Here is an 18,471-nt window from a genome sequence, read left to right on the forward strand (position 1 = left end):
ACCCTGTGGGGTGGGTGAGGCTGAGAGAGCCCTGATATCACTGCTCGGTCAGAACAGTTTTATCAGTGCCGTGGTGAGCCCAATGTCACCCAGCTGGTTGCATGTGGGGGAGCGTAGAATAAAACCCAGCATGCCAGATTAGAAGTCCACACTCTTAACCACTACACCAAACTGGCTGGACTGAATGTGACACTCCGCAGGTGTTGCCTGGACTGGTGCTCTGCTGGACTAAACCTACAGTAACAGGGCTCGGGGGTGTTTTTGAAAGGGAATCTTTACCGTATACATCCTTGACTTGCTTTGTTTCTCTTTTTCCCCCTATTAGGAAGAGCCAGAAATCATTCCTGAATTCTCTGAGGAAGAGATTGTTCATTTTAATGTCGGGGGCTGGTGTTTCTCAGTCCCTAAAAGCAAAGTGGCCCAGTTTCCAGATTCCCTTCTCTGGAAAGAGGCCTCCACCTTGACTGAGAACGAAAACCCAAGGCTGTTTATCGACCGGGATGGATACACCTTCAGACACGTCCATTATTATTTGCACACGTCCAAACTGTCTTTCTCTAGCTGTGCGGAACTGAACCTCCTGTACGAGCAGGCCCTGTTCTTACAGCTTTTGCCACTCTTGCAGGTACCGCCCCAATTTGTTGCTTTCTCTCCAATAATAAGTACGAAATATAGAGAAGTGGCAAAGTCTGGCAGAAACCCAGGGGGGATATGCTAAACCCACACATGGCACCATTCAATATTTATTTATTTATCATATGGTGTGTGTATTGAAGCCAGGAGATCCGAGAATTGCCTGGCAACCAGGCAAGGGACACTGAAGGTGGTTTGCCATTTCCTGTCTCTGCATCATGACCCCTAATGTTCCTTGGAGGAACTACCACCCAAATCCTTGGAGGTCTCCCATCCAAATACTAGGCAGGGTTGGCCCTGCTTAGCTTCTGAGATCTGACAAGAACAGACTTGCCAGGGGTATCTTGGTAAGGGCAATTCAGTATTTTCTTTCCTGACTGCTGTCTTTCCCAGTTAGTGTGGCCAACCTTTAGCTCACTCTTCCACTGCAAATATGATCTACAGCCAGAAGATGATATTTATCTCCATATTAAGAGGTACAATCCTCTAATTTCCACATAGGTTATCTCTTCTAGGTTTAATGGGTTTGAGAAGGGGGTTGTTTTTATCTGTTTCCCCATAGCATCTTAGTCCATTTGTGTACTTCCTGGTATTTCTGTGGCTTTTCTTCAAACTTTCCCAAATCTGCTTTGCTATAGTTTGGGCTGCGCAAATAGCCATTTTTCCCACATGGCAACAGAATATCATACCTGTTAAAGGGACAACTGTTTTCACACAGAAGTCCTACTTGGAGTCATTCTGTCAGGAGCAAAGGCTAAGCATCTGGCTGGGAAAGAAATTCAGGCATGGAGCAAATTAGGAGAAAACACAGCCCAAATTGGACACCGAAGCTCAATTCGGACATAGCTGTGGTGCAGTGATCAGGAGCATGCCTATAAGGTCACCTGCTTCCCCCTTTCCCTCCTTCCCTTGACACAGAAGAGTTCCCTCTTCTACTTCCTGGCATTTGTTAACCATAATTTCTGGTCTGGCAAATCATGGTTAGTGCCCATCCCCAAACCACAGTGCAACCCTGACTTGCAAGCCATGGTTTGGAGGTTAGCACTAGTCATAGCTTGACCATTCCTTTTCACACATTACAGAGCATACAGATTGGGGCTGAAGGTCCCCAAAGATACAACTCATCTCCAGGTGACAGTGATCAGTTCACCTGGAGAAAATGGCTGCTTTGGAATGTGGACTGTATGGCATCATACCCCATTCCTCCCCTCCTCAAATCATGCCCCATCTCAGACTTCATCCTCCCCCAAACAACAAGGTATTTCCCAGCAGGGAGCTGGTCACCCTATTTTATTTATTTATTTATTTATTTATTTATTTATTTATTTATTTATTTATTTACTTACTTACTTACTTACTTACTTACTTACTTACTTACTTATTTATTTATTTATTTATTGCACTTCTATACCGCCATTCCCCTTGGGCTCACTGCAGTTTACAATAAAATAGACCCTAGATTACGATCAAGAGTTCCAAAAGTTCAAGCACATCACCAAAGTGCGAATACAAAGGCTTTGAACTCAGACTATCCATTTATTCTTTAATGACCAATATTTTCTTTACTGGCTGTATAGGATACCTCTGCTTCCAGGGATTCTGTGTTGCATAAGTACGACCAAAGCACTGGTAAAACGGCATATATATATTCTTGATAAGAGCCTTACATGCGCTAAAGAAACGCTTATCTGTCCTAACAGACTTTAGACAATTTGAAGGAAGGAAAACACAACCTGCGCATCCGACCTGCTGATATACCAATAGCCGAAAGAGCGTCGATGAATTACTGGAGAACTCGGAAATGCATAAGCAAGCCACCCGAGTTTCCTCTGAAAAGCCCAGCCTTTACTGGTAAATGCATTGAAGGAACTACCTGTGCTCAGGATCAAAACTGCACATTTCCTACCATTCGTCAAAATGTCCAATTGCTTTTGAAAACTGCCATTAGCTCCACTCAGTCAATTGTATCTAATGGACAAAATCCTGAGGTGGAGTTCCAATTCAGTGTCAGTCAGTTAACAGCTTTTTGTATAGATCAAGGCCGCTTGCTTTCCTTAAGCCTCAGGGGGGGGGGGGGGGGGGGCTTCTAATCTGGCAAGCTGGGTTTGATTCCCCATTCCTCCACATGCAGCCCAGCTGGGTGGCCTTGAGCATGTTGCAGGCCTGATAGCGTAAATAAAAGAGATAACAGACTCTTAAACTATTGATCTTTAATTAAGCCACTGGACAGATTCTTTCTTTCTTTTGTTGTATTTCTGGAATGGTCCACCTTCTTCTTGCAGGCCTGATAGTGCTGTTTCACAGAGCAGTCCTGTCAGAATCTCTCTCAGCCTCACCTCTCTCCCAGGGTGTCTGTTGTGCAGAGAGGAAGGGAAGGCGATTGTAAGCGTCTATGAGACTCCTTGGGCAGTGAAAAGCAGGGAGTCATGCCCTGCCCTGCCCCCAGTCCCTGTAGAGCAGCACATACTTCTTGCACAATCTTTTAAAAAGTCCCCCGGAGAGAAGTGAGCAGGCCTGACACGGTATCTGACAAATCCCTAATGAAAATTTGCACAATCGTGAAACAAATTCAACGTCGCTGATAAACTAAATACATTGCTGTTGCTAGCTTGATTTTAGATTTGTAAATAATCTCGTATGCTTTAGGGGAAAGGCGATTTATAACAAAATACCTAGAGAAGTGAACGATAGGATGACATGTTGGCATCTTGGAAAAGGCTCCCACCACTGACCCATAGTCGCTGAGTGTTGTTTTCCATGCAACCAATGCAAAGAAAACCTTATCAGAGCTTTATGAGAGTAATCCTGCCTCACAGTTAGCTGTGGGCACAGATAACCATCGGAGAGAGACGCTAACATCTTCTTTTTCTTCCTGTTAGGTTTACATGAGAAAGCTCCTCTTGGATTAATGGACACGCCATTGCTGGATACTGAAGAAGAAGTGCATTACTGTTTTCTGCCACTCAGCTTGGTGGAAAAATACCCTTCCCTGGTTAACGATGACAATTTATTGTGGCTTTCTGACAATTCCGTTCTGATAGAATGTGAAGGCAGTGAGTTCCGTTTCATAGGTAAACTTTTCCTTGGGAAGCCATATCAAATATTGAAGAATACCACTGAAACTATCTGAGATCAATATGTTAACATGAAATAAAATGGCAGTAACCACACTACCTTGTTAGCTGGTTTGAGTGCCAGCATGGTGTAGTGGTTAAGAGTGATGGACTCTAATCTGGAGAACTGGGTTTGATTCTCTGCTCTTCCATATGTAGCCTGGTGGGTGACCTTGGGCCAGTCACAGTTCTCTCAGAACTCTCTCAGCCCGACCTACTTCATAGGGTGACTGTTAGCTGATTTTAGGTCCTTAGGGTAGAGAAATGTGGGGAATAAAATCCAGCTCTTCTTCTTCGTTGTTTCATTATGATTATTTTTCTCTCTCTTTTACACCTCCCCCCTCCAGCTAATTTTCTACGCTCAGGGAAGATTTTTTTGCCTGACAACTTCTCCAACATGGATGTCCTGGAAGCTGAAGCTGAAGCATTGGGAATCCCGGAACTTATGGAAGCCATGAAGATCTATAAGAGTCAGCCTGGTGCAGATCTTTTTACATTTTCAGTGTAAACCACCTTACCAAACTACATGATACTCCTGACATGCTGAGTTATGGGTATATGACTAAACTCACAGTCAGACACAAATTGGGGAAACTCCCCTGAAAAGTGTTCAGTTGCTCAGCCCTGCAAAAGAGCCTTGGGAGAGGAGAGAAGAAGCTTCCAGTTTCCATCTCACCCCACTTCTGGCAGTAGAAAAATGCAGTGCAGTGGGAGGAGGAATGTCATCTCTTTTCTGATCAGAATTCTGTATTGTTTGTTGTTGATGATTCCTCCTGCCTTTGTCTTCCAGAGGCCTACCCAGAGGGAACGCCTGGTTTGCAAGGCTTTGTGAAAAGCACAGTACACAAGCAGCAGAAGGCAACCAGCCTCCCCTTGTATCCAATGGTGCTTGGTCTCCTAGTCAAATATCCCGATTCGGCTTTGGGGCAGCTCCATATGGAGAACACCCTGGATGGGAATAGGCTCTATATATCAGGAAATGGAGTTCTCTTTCAACATGTCATGTATGTCTTTATTTGCATATTAGGTTGCACCGATTTTTAGGATATTAGTTCATCCTCCCCTTCCCTCTTAGATGTTGGTAGGACACAACATTTCATTAAGACAACAAAATCTCACGGCTGGGAGAATAGTCTTTCCAGTAAGCTTGTACTGAGCCAAGCCACAGAGTGTGATTCTTGTTAGGTTTGACTGAAGAACCTAGGTGAACATGAAATAAACATGAAATGTTGGACTCAATGTTGTCCCCCGGTCAGCAAATGCAGAGTCCTTTTCAAGATTCCCTCTTAATTTTTTTCCCTACTGAGTGGAACAGTTTACATCTTGATCCTGAGCAGGATATAATTGCTGTAATCTTAAAATGGGCAATGGGCTGTACAAGACCCTGTGTGGCTCCAGACTGCTGCTGAGCAGGACTTCCTGTGTTAAAGAGAGGTTGCTTATGCACTCAGCTCATGCGTAATGGTCTCTCTTTTGCTACTTCTTCCCTGTACCTGACCAAGGTTCCCTGCTTTTGCCTGCTGGTATGCCAATAGCTTTGCTACTTATTTTCTTTCTTTATTTTGTTTTTAAATTTCTGTATTGCCGCTCTCTACAAGACTCATGGTGGTTTACAACAATAGTAAAAAATACAATAAAACCCCATGAAAACACCCTATAACAAGCAAATACAAATTAATCACAATTGATCAGATGGCGATTTAAATCCTATAAGAGCCCTAATTCTTATTCCCCTCTGTTCAGCACAAAGGTCAGTGCTCTTACACTAGAAGCGAGGGAGCAGATCTAATCAGACAATGGGGGGGGGGGGGATCCTCCGATGATAACACCAGGATGACACCCTGGCCTCAACCATATGCCTGGCGGAAGAGCTCCATCTTACAGGCCCTGCAGAAAGCTGGAAACTCTGGCAGGGCCTTCAGCTCCTCTGGGAGCTCATTCCACCAGGTTGGGGCGAGGACTGAAAGGACCCTGGCCCTGGTTGAGGCTAGACGAATGTCCCGGGGGCCCGGGACAACCAGTAAGTTCATACCCACAAAGCGAAGAGTCCTGTGTGGGGCATAAGTAATTAAGTAGTCCCGCACATAAGTAGAACCCAGGCCGTGTGAAGTCTTAAAGGTTAATACCAATACCTTGAACTGCTTCTAGTCATTTGCAGTCTCTTTGTATTGCACTGAAGGGCTCTGTGCCTGTGCGCAAGTTCAATTTGCAAGCTTCTTAATCTAGCTATTAGGCACAAATGTTCTTTAGCCCATCCAGGCAAGAAGAATAGAATGATCATTAGCCTTTAAAAATGAAGAGAAGAACAACAGAAAAGTTACTAAGAGTGCCCTCTGAAGCACAGTGAAGCCCTTCTAAACTCACAGACACTTTAAGGATTGTGCAGTAAGTGATTTATCAAGCAGATTATCATAAGGTATAAAAGGTTAGGTGGGCTGGTAGGAACAGAAACTTGACTGAGGTCCTAATCCAACATTCTAATCCATCACCCTGATTCTCAAGCATGAGGGGTGCTTCTAGTAAAAACATGGTCTCTTTACCATTTTGGCCCTCCAGATAAACTGGTTAGCCACTGTGTGAGACAGAATTCTGGACTAGATGGACCACTGGTCCAATCTAGCAAGGCTCTTCTCTGAAATAATCCATGTAGAAAAGGGTGCTTTCAGAAGGAATCTTCGATAAATATACAGAATAATTGATTTCTTGAAAATTCTTTTCTCTTTGCGTACAAAGGAATTGGTTAGGCACTTCCAAGCTCCCTCTGACACGAAGTATGTCTGAACTTCTTGAACTCTGCTCCTATCTGGATCAAATGGACATCACTTATCAACCCATGAAGGATGCTTTGAAAACATATCTAAAACAAAAGACATCCACAGATACCATGGGGAAAGGTAAGCCAGTTGCCCTGAGCCTTTTCCCATTGACTTTTAGCAGTATGAGCTCTGTGAGATGAGTCCTGGACAATATTGAGTTCTGACTGCCAGTTTTAGATAAAGGGTCAAGTAAGGACATGTCTGTTTGAATCAGGGCTTTTACAAACTACTGTTTGCCCCCAATTGCTGCATTGGTACAAAAGTTTCCAGTGACTGTGTAAGGAATACCACTGCAATTCTAGATAATAAGACGTTATGTTCAGAATGCCCTAGCATTAGATTCACTGCAGAATTCCACAAGAATATGGAAAGTGCTTATGGGACTACAGGGAGACACATTCTGCTGCTTCTGCATTCTTGCGCTTAATAAACCAGCAGTTACTAAACTCCGCTGGGATGCATAGAGCAAACTTTTAATTTAAAGTGGTTGGTTTTCCACTCTAAAATATTTGCAAGGCTATGCCAGTGCACACACAAACATACCCGTACTCCCCACTCTCAACAAAAGTGGCTTTCTTAAAGTGAACTTGGTCATTTATAGGGAAGAGAAAAGACCTTCCTTAAACTTCTGTATTTCTCCATATTACCTGAAGTGGAACCGTCATGCTTTCCTCCTTAGTCAGATGTACAAGCTCCCAGATAGATTGCATGTTGCAGCAGAGGCTTGTTCTGATCTGGATGGGGTCAGCTAGCCCTGTCTTGTCAGATCATGGAAGCTAAGCAAAGTCAACCCTGGTTAATACTTTGGTGAGAGACCATCAAAGAAGTCCAGGGTCATGATGTGAAGGCAGGCAATAGCAAACCACCTATGAATGCCTTGAAAACCCCCAAAGGATTGCTAGAAGTCAGCTGCTTCTCCATGGCACTTTTCATGACCACCAAGAAGCACTGAACAAACCAAGGGGGAAGCTTACAAGCCTAATGAACAATCGCTCTGCAGATGAATTCCAGGAACTCTGGAGCTATTATATCGACTATCTAGGTAGTTAGTTAAGGAATGGATGGCAAGGCATAATGGATTGCCATCTATGTTTTATGCATCTTTTCTTATTTTCTCTTTTTTCTGTTCTATATAAACTTCAATAAAAGTTGGTTTACCGGCACCTTAAAAAAAAAGAAAAAACAAAGGGTCTCACATCATTAAAAGCTGCCATTAAGAATGCATGGTATTCTGTTTTGTTGAGGTAAGGTTGTATACAAGCAATGTACAGATGCAGCCTGCCAAAAATCCACTTACTTGGGGATGGCATCTCTCTCAAGTTACTGTGGATTCAACTTGTATAAATTTTCAGCCTTTTTAGCTGAATCTGCTGCTACTGTACATTCAGCCTGGGTTGGATATCAGCCTGGCTTTGCAAATGCCACTTTTCCCAGCATGTATAGTAGTGGTTCCAAAGGGTTATATTTTTCAGCATGTGATAGCGGCATGTACACAAACAGTGTACCTGCTCTCAAGCCTTTCAAGGTCAGGGCCAATGAAAACAAAACGTGAGACCCTCCCACTACTAGGTTGCACTCAGTGAAATTTGGAAAACACTTCCAAAGTCTGGTAAATTTTAGTTACTGCAGTTAGTCGTTACACAAATGCAGAATCTGTAAGATGACATTTATTGAAATACGGCTCCAAGCCAGCTACAAAACTGTAAAGTTATGCCTTTAATGTCAAAACCGTTCTAAGTTGCAAGTTATACATATGTTATGGGTTTATGAATGCTTATCTATTATGCAAAAAACTTGTACTGTACTGACAATTCTCTATTTTCACTATAAACCACCCTGAGCTGAAAGGGATGGCGGTATATTTTGTTGTTGTTGTTGTGAAGTCATGTCCAACCCATCGCGACCCCATGGACAATGATCCTCCAGGCCTTCCTGTCCTCTACAATTCCCCAGAGTCCATTTAAGCTCACACTGACTGTTTCAGTGACTCCATCCAGCTACCTCATTCTCTGTCGTCCCCCTCTTCTTTTGCCCTCAATCGATCCAAGCGGTATATAAATCCCTCATGAACTGATTGACCTCAGTCCTAGGAGTGATAATGAAAAGGCCAAAGATGGAGGGACAACAGAGGCAAGAGCAGGGGGTTGGTTCTGCTAGTCTGTGGCTTCCCTAAGGTGGGCAAAATTATTGTCCCCAAAATTCCAGCAGCAAGAAGTTCTTTGGATCAGGTTGTTGACAATACTCCTCCATCCTAGCCCATGAACCCATACCTCTGTGTTGTCAAAGCTTCAATGCATGTCACATTCTGATCTGCACAATTTGGAATTGTGTCTCGTAGATGCAGATTGGACGGCAGAGATTGAGGTCTTTTCACTCCACCACATTGTCAAAGTGTATGTGGGAAGCCACTGGTATGCGACATACTTGCAAACGTTATTGAAGGTACCGTTCTTCAGTAAGTTCACAGAATCTTTTTGCAGCTTGCCTCATGCACGTGACCTTCATAGCCTGTTCACTTGTCCCACGTCAAAAATGTCATGTGCTCTGAAAACCAGCATATTGCAGAAAAGCATTCCTCTTAGTTTGCAGCGATGGGGTTTTTGAGTGTGTCTAGTATCAGATGAATGGACCTTTGACTTTCGAAAGTACATAACCTGAAAAAGGTTTCTGAAGTGCTATTGGACTCGAACTGGCCTTTTATACTGCAGATCAACTCAACTACCCTCTGGAACTCTTTTTTATTTTTTTTAGGTGAGAGACAATCTAATACTCCTCTCCTACTGTGCATTCTAAGGAGCATTTGTCTTGGATCAGGCATTGATCCTTATAGCTTTCCTCATAGCCCTTGTTGCATAAATGAATCTACAGGTATCTGTGTTTAAAAAAGAGCTACAGTTTGGTCTGATAAATTCTTATAGAGCACTCCCTTGAAGAACAGGCAAAAGGTTGCCAATGGAATTTTAAAAAATGGCCTTTAATATGCCAGGCCCCCAGGATACCAGCATGTGTGTGTGTTAATGTAGTAGGCAAGAGAGCAAAAGGGTTTCTCCTGTGACACCAGACTCTTCGTGGAATCAGTAAAATTTGTGACTTTACTAAATGACTCTGGGTTTTCTGAACACGACCTATTTTTACTGTAGTCACATCAGATGCAGGAATGTCTGGTTTGAACTACTGTGAGTGGGGGACTCCTATAGGTTGTTTTTGGACACTGAAATACTCCCCCCCAAGGAATTATTTACAGTTGGAGCGGCACATGGATTATGTTATATAAAACACCTGGAGTGTGTGCGTGGGTGTGTGTGGGGGTGTGTGTGTTATTGTCTGAAAAGTGCATGGGGGAAGGCAGAATCTTCTCCTTTCTCCTTCCAAGCAGCAGTTCAAACCTCAAAAGGCTCCTTCTGATCTTTAAAATGGCATTGTGGCAGTGAATGTGTGATTGCAGGGAAAACACGTCGGGTTCAGAAAACCCAGAGTCATCTTGTGAACAAATGATATTCTGTGGTTTGGTTAGATTCCCTGAGGTAAGATGAAAGAAGTCCAAGAGGGTTCAAAGGAAGAACTCTGTCCTTCTTGGTGGACATTTTGGAGGAACATGGATTTTTTTTGGGTGTGGGGAGAAAGAGAGCCCCAAATCGGAATGCTTGAATCCCTCAGCTACCGTTAACTTCCCTGGCTTCATGGGGGGTGAGGAGGAGAATTGGTGGGAAAGTGGATTATTGGAAAGGACTCTGCTTTCCAACAGTTTCTTCCTCAAGGTCCTGTTTTTGTTTCCCACCAGTTTCCAGAGCTGCTGTTGAATTACAATAAAGTCTACTGGATTGTCCATGGTCAAAGTCTCTTCATCCATGGAGATGGACAAATGTTTCGACACATCCTCAACTTCCTTAGGCTTGGCAAGCTCTTCTTGCCCTCAGAATTTAAGTGAGTGGAAATGATCCCTTGGGCTGTTTTCCAGTATATTGACAGAGCATTTCTTTGCTCAGGCATTTGTTGGCCCAGAATCAAATCATAAGTTCTTTCCAGAGACTCACAGGCTAAGATGACAAAACAAGAGTTGCTGCTGGATTTTATGGGGTCAAGTAGTGCAGCAATCTTAGCCTCCATGGCGAGGACCCATAAAGTATTTACCTGCCATCACTAGAAAAATTCTTGATGATCCAGATGAGATCACCTAGGTGGTGAGGTCAGGCATTTGCTGGGGCTGCCGAATCCAGCCAAAGGTCAACTGGCCAAACAGCACAATAGTGCTTTGCACTGAACTCCTAAGAATCCTTGTCTGACACTAGGCCTTCTCATCTAATGGTTCTGCAAAGAACACTTCAAATGATTGCTTGGGTATGTATTACTGGAGAAGCCATTCTTGGCCATGTGCACTGGGACTCTCATGGCACTGGCCTGTTTGGTAAGTGGTCTTCAAATGTAATATAATTTGGGGTACTATGTGTCCTTTCTCTGTTACTCATCATGCTTTTCCCTCTCAGAATATGAACAAGCTACTAGACTCTGTACAAACATTTGGAAACCTCAGAATATATTAAGCAGGGTAAACTTGGAAAATTAGAGTAGTTTTTTTTTGGGGGGGGGATGTTATTTTTTTCACATCTACTGAACTATAGATTCCCCGCCTCCTTAATTCATATTGTTATAAAATTAATATTTTGAATGAAGATGAAAAGACAGATGTTTGAAGGAAAATTCTGATTTTATTTCATATTGTATAAATATAAGACAGAACAATCTTGGGGGACAAAATTCTTAGGAATAGAATTGGATTTTTCTGCTGGTGAAAAAGAAGGGGGGTGGGTTCCATTGGCCACCAAAAAAGGCTGTCATGGGACCTGTATATTCAAAAGCAATATGGAGTGAAGACTGCTCAGAGAGCCAGACTGAGTGAAAAAGCAACTGTAGTTGTCTCTGGTGCAAAACCTCCAGAAAAGATAATGAGTTATGCTGTAGGAAATGTTGTCTTAGTTGTCAAAGGAAGGCTAGGTTCATGAGAGAAATCTGAAAAGAAACAAGTTTTTCTCCGAACAAGGCACACCCTTGCCTTTGAGCCTCACATCCCTTTGGCCTTGACAAGCCACTGTGGCCTCTGTGCTCAGTTCAAGCCGCATCGAGCACAGCAGTAGTATGAAGCCTTAGAATTGGTCAACCCTGGTATGAACACACAAAGGCTGGTTGGCCATCTGTCCTTGCCACACTTACTGTTTTGCTAGTACGAGCATTCTCTTGATTCCAGGCTTCGTTTGGATCTAGCTGCCCATAACCCCTGCAAGGTCCTTCCTCATCCTTTCTTACACACTACAGGAGTGTTTTCACTGGAGGCTTCCTAGACCATCTCCCTAGCTCTTGAAAGATTCTCTAACCAGAAGATGGGACTAGCAACACTCAACTTCAGTCATGCATTTGTATATTTTTTAAAGCACTTTTATAACCAAGATATAAAATGCATTCTTTTGGGGTACAGTTTAACAGAGAGTTTATGTACAACTGATCTGAATAGCCTTTGAATTCTGTTTCATAGAGAATGGCCTCTTCTGTGCCAGGAAGTGGTAGAATACCAGATCCCGTCTCTTGTGGAAGCCCTTTCCCAGTGTGACACATACAGGTAAATAAACCTGTTTTCCTGTTTTCCCCCTCCTTCAGCCACCAATACATCGGATAGTGGATAGGAAAACGTTTCCAAAAGGGATGCTCAGGAACAGGAAGGAAGAAATGAGGAGATAGGAAACAGATTTGCCAAAAAGAGCAGTTTCTGGCCTACATCAAACCATGTACATCCAGAGCAGAATCCTCACAATGGCACCCCTACAATAAGAAAGGGTCCACTCACCCCCATTCTTCTTTATAGGGCACTTAGTTATGCTTCCATACTTTCCCCCAGTGCAACAACCCTGAAAAGTATTATTGAGAATGGTTTACCTAAGGTCACCCATTCATAAGGCACCCATTGATTTGCCCTTGGACAGCCCATGGTATTCCATACCAGTATTAGACAGTTTCTGGTGGGGAACTAATAACACAATCTCCTCCTTCGGTTCTTGCTTGTCATGTGAAATGTCTGCTTTTGCTGGCACAGGGATAACCACCCACCTCTCCTCCATTGACTCATCAATAGGAAAAGATCAACCTTTATGGTGCTGACAATATTTGGAGGAACGGCAGCACAAGATACCCTGCTGCATGTTGCTGAGTATGTGAAATGTATTGCTTTGCAGAATATGGCTAAAACAACAAGAAACTCACAGCGAAGGTTTCCCATTTAGAAATCTTGAACCTGCGGTGCCAGAGAAGGAGAAAGGATCTGGTAATGACCCTCAAGATGTACAGGTACTTCCCTTTCAGTAGCCCTATGTATGTAGGAAAAGACTGCTGCCGTCCAGATATAATTCTTGTGGGTAAGTCCCTGTCTATATCATTATCCTCCTTTGGTAGAGATACAGGTTTGTATTCTCCAAACAGAGAGCATATTCACAGTGCCCTGACTTGAGAAACAATTTGGGCCAATCAGGACTATCAAACGGCAAAGTGTTTCCTGGACTGATGCATTGCAGGCTGCTGGAGATAAGGCTGATGAGTGATCTCCCAAAGAAATTCCCAGCACTGACACTGGTCTTTCCACTAGCAGGCTAGCTTTCTAGCTGCAAGGTGTTCTCAACAAAATGGTTTGCCTATTCACTGCCTGCCATGGACCAGTCTAGAGGAAGCTTCTCTCCTTGATGCTTCTGATTGGGGAAAGTGTCCCTTGATACATCTCTGCATGTTTGACCGGGGAACAGGGAGATTGGGAAACTGGTTAGGTAAAGCCTGGAGTTTGGAAACATGAGAATGGGTGTGACTTTGTAGAAGTTTCTTAACAGGATGCTGTTCTGTTATGTCATGTGAAAATGCAGAGTATGTCTCCTTGGTGCTTAACTAGCTTATAGCAGGTCTGCCATGAAAATCTAAATTATTCAACTCATAGGGGCTTTACGCACCGGGATCTTTGTTGCAAATTGGTCACTGAATGAAAAATCGCCATTTAAAGTAGTGGAATTCGTCGTTATGCATACCTGCCTTTGTGGTGGAATCCAGTTGCGTTTTGTAGCGTTTCCCACAGGCTTCCGGTCTCGGCAGAAATCGCTAGAAAGGAAGCGCTATTGCCGAGCTGTCCCGCCCCTGGCCGTCAAGCAGCCAATGGGCAGCCGTTAGCATGCTCCCAAACAGGCCCTTTCCCTTTAAGAAAGGTTTTTTTTAAAAAAAAACAGACCCATAGCAACGAATCTGGGTAGATTCGTTGCAACGGAGAGACCCATCCAGCTGCCTGGTGTGTTTGAGCTGTCGTTTGATCGTTTGATCGTTGCCACGCTGCCTCCGAGTGAAAAAAAAAATCCCCCCCCCCTCACGGGCCCGATTTTCGGCTGAATGAATGTGTAAAAATTAATGGGAAAATACATCAGCAAACGGGCTTTTCTGTGGTTTGTGCTTAGTGACTAAAGGGGAAGGACTGAAGCCAGGGAAGCCTCTAAACAGAAAGAGGCTCGCTGGTGCATTTATCCCCGCTCGCTCGGAGAAAAAAAAATGGCGATCGCTTCGCCGGAAGATCAGAGAAGAGAGCCAGGGGGAGGGACTTTGTAGAAACCGCAACAATGTTAACGCACAGGTCTTTTTCGCTAGTGTTGCAGATTGGTTGCAGGAGTGTATTGCTTTCCGGAGGGTGAATCCACTTTTGGGGATTTCCCTGAAAGCGCTACAAGGAAGCGCTTTTTGCAGATTGGTTTCAGGTGTGTGGCAGATTGTCGACGACGTCGTGCGTTATGGCAAATCAGTAGCGTTTTCAATTAGCAACCATTGTGCGATTTTGAAGGCGTGCAAAAAGCCCCATAGTTTCCCCCCCCCACTCAAAAAAAAAAAAAAATCCAGCAGCTGCAGTTCTGTGAGCTCTGCAGGACAGTAAACAAAACAAAAAAGCAAAACAAACAAACAAAAAAAAAACAACCCAAACCAAAATTGTACAATTCCTAGTATTTCTTGGTGGAACTCTGGCTGAGAGAACCAATTAAAAACCAGCAGTGCACTTGGAATGAATAAATGTACCTTTTCCTTTTTAAACCGTTGCCCTCTTTTTTCTTTTTCTTTTGGAGAACTCCTGTATTGCCATGAATGTAAACCAACATGTTAATAATTGGAGCAGAACTAGAGAAGCAGAAGATGCAGGAGAGAGCGACCAGGACAAGGACAGATACACACGGATTTCTCCAGTCAAGGGGGCAAAACGAAGAAACAGCTGGGAAGGATACAGCCAAGCCACAGACGTGGGGGAAAATTCCTGTGGGCACACACAGCCGGGGAGCCCCCCAAGGAAAAAAGGGACAAAAGGCAACTTACCAAAGAAGACTGAATGCAAAGACACTCCTATCCAGAGGCTCATTTCCCTAGTGCAAGGCTGGGATATGGCAAATCGCAAACACTACGAAGCCCCACAGGTGCCTACATCTGATGCACTCCGGGCTGATGGAGGGCCTCTTGGTAAAGATTCTGAAAGGATGGCTCCCTGCAAGCTGCTGCCAGCCAGTGCCACAAGGACTACTGCTCCTGAACAACCTGGGAATGGCTTTGTTCTTGGAACTGTACCAGGAGTTCAGCAGTGCTTGCTGGGCGCTCCAGCTACAGGGGCCTGGCTGGTCAAGGCTGGTGGACCAAGCATTCTGGAAGAGAACTGTCCAGGCAAGAAGCTGAGTAGCCAGGCACAGAGAGAGGAAGGTGAGGGTGAAGGGGCTGTGTTTGCTGCTTGTGTATCAGGTACTTGGTGATGAGGTCAGCCTATGTCAGAAAGAAGGGGTTTCTCTTCTGCCCCCAATTTGGTGTAGTGGTTAGGAGTGCAGACTGGTGAGCTGGGTTTGATTCTGCATTCCCCCACATGCAGCCAGCTGGGAGACCTTGGGCTCGCCATGGTGCTGATAAAGCTGTTCAGACCGAGCAGTGATATCAGGGCTCTCACCACCTCACAGGGCGTCTGTTGTGGGGAGAGGAAAGGGCAGTCAACTGTAAGCCGCTTTGAGTCTCCTTCGGGTAGAGAAAAGCGGCATCTAAGAAGCAACTTTCTTCTTCTTCTTCTTCTTCTTCTTCTTCTTCTTCTTCTTCTTCTTCTTCTTCTTCTTCTTCTTCTTCTTCTTCTTCTTCTTCTTCTTCTTCCCAAGAATGCAGGGGTTTGGGACCCTGTCAACTCAAATTTTTGTTCTTTTAAGCTGTTTTTATGCTGTTTTTCTAACTGAGGGGATGCAAAATACCACCAGTTACAAAACGGTTTGTTTTAACGGCATCATATTTCTCTCCACAGCAACAATCTGTGAACCACTCAAGAAAGTCATTGATGAGCTATGCGACAGCAACGCTGGGTTGATTCTTAAAGTAGAACACCCTCCCATTGTGGCCGGCGATGGTTCATGCATGTCTCATGAAGACAGCACCCTCTACAGTACATGCCAGGAAGGTATCTTGCTGGCCAGTGCACAGACACGACTGGTGGCCAAAGGTATATCTTGCAAACTGAGATGGGCCTTGGGTGCATATACTTAACCCAAAAATATTTTTTTAAAAAATCTGCTCCACTTTCTGTGATCTATTATAAAAATATTTGTAAAAGATTATTAATCCCAGGCATTTGAAGAAGTGTGTTTTTACTCATGAGAGCTGATGCTAGAATAAACTTTTGGAATAAAATCTTCCTTGCACTCATTGACCAGTGTGGATTGGGATAGTGGTGGGGAAGAGGGGTTTTAGTGCCTTTTTCCCCTGACTCACAGTAGCCCTGGAGGCACTCCCAAATGTTTCAATGTGACGAGGCAGAGATGGCTGCCACCCACCTTAGCTCTAATTCTTTCCCCTCTTAGATATTGTCTTCCTGAGCTTCCCATTGTCTCAAGAAGAGATCTTTTATGCTCGGATGTGCCACTGCTTTCTCACGGATGTCATCTTGGACTCTATAAGACAGAAGGACCCCAAGGAAATTACTGCCCAGGTGGAGCTGTTTGTACAGAGGTTGTGGGTAAGCGTATGGAGATCTTTGGGGTGGGTGCATAACACAGACCCTGGCCCTTTTTTGACTTTAACTCAAGCTCTGCTGGCCCCTTTACATTCTGATGCACGACTGCCAGCCAGAGCTTTCCCCAGCCTCTTAGTCTAGATTCTGGCATCTTGAGAATTGATTCTGGAGAGCATTTTGATTAATCAGCACAGTGCTGGTTCTTTTTTCCCCCACTGCTGGGACCTGGTGGAATTAGCTGTCCGCTGAAATCAGGGCCCTGACATAGCTGTCCAAGTTCTGCGGGTCCTGCAAAACAGTATTCTTCGGCCAGGCTGGTTAGTGAGAATTATATGGGCCACCCTCCCTTCCCCTGGCTCCCCACTCCGTGTTTAAGATTCTCCCAATCTGGGTAACTCAGTGGAGGACAACTTAGGATGGTGGTGGATACTGGTTTTCATTTTATTGTTATTATTAGTTGTAAACTGCCCCAAACCCACTTTTAGGGAGCAGCACTATAAAATCAAATAAATGTATAGAGGAGATGGGAAGGCTGAACCCTAGTCCAAATTACAGATCACAAGAACATCCCCATCCTTACCACTCTGAAGCACTTATTTGACTGATATGTTTTCTTTGGGGGGGGGGGAGGGTTGATTAGCTAAACTGGGGAGGCTGCCCCTCACACACCCCTCTCTCCTGCAGGGTGGCTTGTTCTTCAAAGCCCCTCTGACAGTCAGCTGGCCCTTAGAGGATCCCTGGAGGGATAAGGCAAGTGGGGACCCAGGCGGCTGTGGGCTTTCCTCTGCAAGCATTTGAGTGGCTTCGTTTCTTGCAGACCCTACAGATCACAGTGAGGGAGTTTGTGGCCGACTTGCTGAGCATGGCTCCTTTTAAATCCAAGAGTCATACCCGTGAGATGTTGTTGAAATGGCTTGAGGTAAGGATGAGCTACTGCTTCATTTATGAAAAGGACCGGATTATCCCTTTTGTGGCTTTTTTCTTATGTATGGAAAGGCTTATTTTAGCTGACTTCAAATATTTGGGCTCGAACCCACCTGTGCCTTTTGATTGCGTCCCTCCTCTTTCTTTCCTTCCCTCTCAAAAAATTAACACCCCCGCAAACCCATACACGCCCCAGACAAAATGATGCTGGTGCTCCTGGATGTAATTTGTGCTGTTATGACATGGAATGCAGCTAACTCCCAGCCTTTTGGCCTTGGGTTCAGAGGAGTAACAGAGCAGTTACTCTTCCAGCTATTTGTGTGTTTCTTTTTCTCTTTCAGTTTACGCTGCCATTTGCCTGGAAGTACAGTTGCTGCATTGACCAGCTAATAAGAAAAGGGTACTTTAAATCTCTCTCTCGTGTTGTTTTAGGGAAATATTTACAAAAGTCTTAATAAAGCCTAAGCCTTCGATTTGCTCGTCTTTGGAAACCTTGGCAGCTTCTTGCCTCCGTTTCAGTGACTACAGAGGCCATGTATTATTCTACTTCAAACAATAAGAGGGATCCTATCTTTGAGTGCACTTATGTTTAAAAAGCAGTCTCCATGGTAGTTGGGTCAGGGCTGTGCTAAACGGGTTCCCTCTCCTGCATGCTGGGAGCTTGAGTGCTCCCCCCCCCCACATTTAAAAAGCTCCCTGTATGCAGCAGGGAGAAACAATTTCAGAGCATTCAAAGGTTTCCCACCTGCAGTCTGGTAGCCCATCCAGAATTCTACCACACTCTGTAGAATGTGAGGAAGGGCTCTTACTGGGATATTTGGAGAACGAACACAACAGAAAAATCACAATGCGAATATCCTCTCCTTCCTGCCATTAGCAGAAGGTTTGGCAGAAGCTCACAGGTATTCTCCCTTCTTTCTCAAAATGGGTGTCTGCACAGGGTGGGGAATCACCTTCT

At 44.3% G+C, this 18,471-nt stretch overlaps 1 protein-coding gene across 4 annotated transcripts in view; it reads left to right on the top strand.

Annotated features, from left to right (window-relative positions):
- The window catches only part of KCTD19 (potassium channel tetramerization domain containing 19), a 19,543-nt gene extending 1,559 nt beyond the window's left edge, over positions 1–17,984 (top strand). The window contains exons 2-16 of one of the 4 annotated variants that reach the window (XM_077309928.1): positions 326–625; positions 2,334–2,484; positions 3,513–3,704; positions 4,094–4,216; positions 4,537–4,750; positions 6,480–6,640; positions 8,901–9,004; positions 10,344–10,486; positions 12,090–12,173; positions 12,784–12,895; positions 14,689–15,307; positions 15,885–16,079; positions 16,438–16,592; positions 17,407–17,508; positions 17,855–17,984. In XM_077309928.1, coding sequence (XP_077166043.1) covers positions 326–625; positions 2,334–2,484; positions 3,513–3,704; positions 4,094–4,216; positions 4,537–4,750; positions 6,480–6,640; positions 8,901–9,004; positions 10,344–10,486; positions 12,090–12,173; positions 12,784–12,895; positions 14,689–15,307; positions 15,885–16,079; positions 16,438–16,592; positions 17,407–17,508; positions 17,855–17,968 — 2,769 coding nt within the window. In that variant the 3' untranslated portion in view covers positions 17,969–17,984. Of the gene's footprint in view, positions 1–325; positions 626–2,333; positions 2,485–3,512; positions 3,705–4,093; positions 4,226–4,536; positions 4,751–6,479; positions 6,641–8,900; positions 9,005–10,343; positions 10,487–12,089; positions 12,174–12,783; positions 12,896–14,688; positions 15,308–15,884; positions 16,080–16,437; positions 16,593–17,406; positions 17,509–17,854 lie in introns of all 4 variants that reach the window. The other 3 variants (XM_077309929.1, XM_077309926.1, XM_077309930.1) reach the window with 3 other exon arrangements.
- Positions 17,985–18,471: the final 487 nt, after the last annotated feature.

The sequence above is a fragment of the Paroedura picta genome, chromosome 14 (genome assembly GCF_049243985.1).
Source record: "Paroedura picta isolate Pp20150507F chromosome 14, Ppicta_v3.0, whole genome shotgun sequence".
Classification (NCBI taxonomy): Eukaryota; Metazoa; Chordata; class Lepidosauria; order Squamata; family Gekkonidae; genus Paroedura; species Paroedura picta.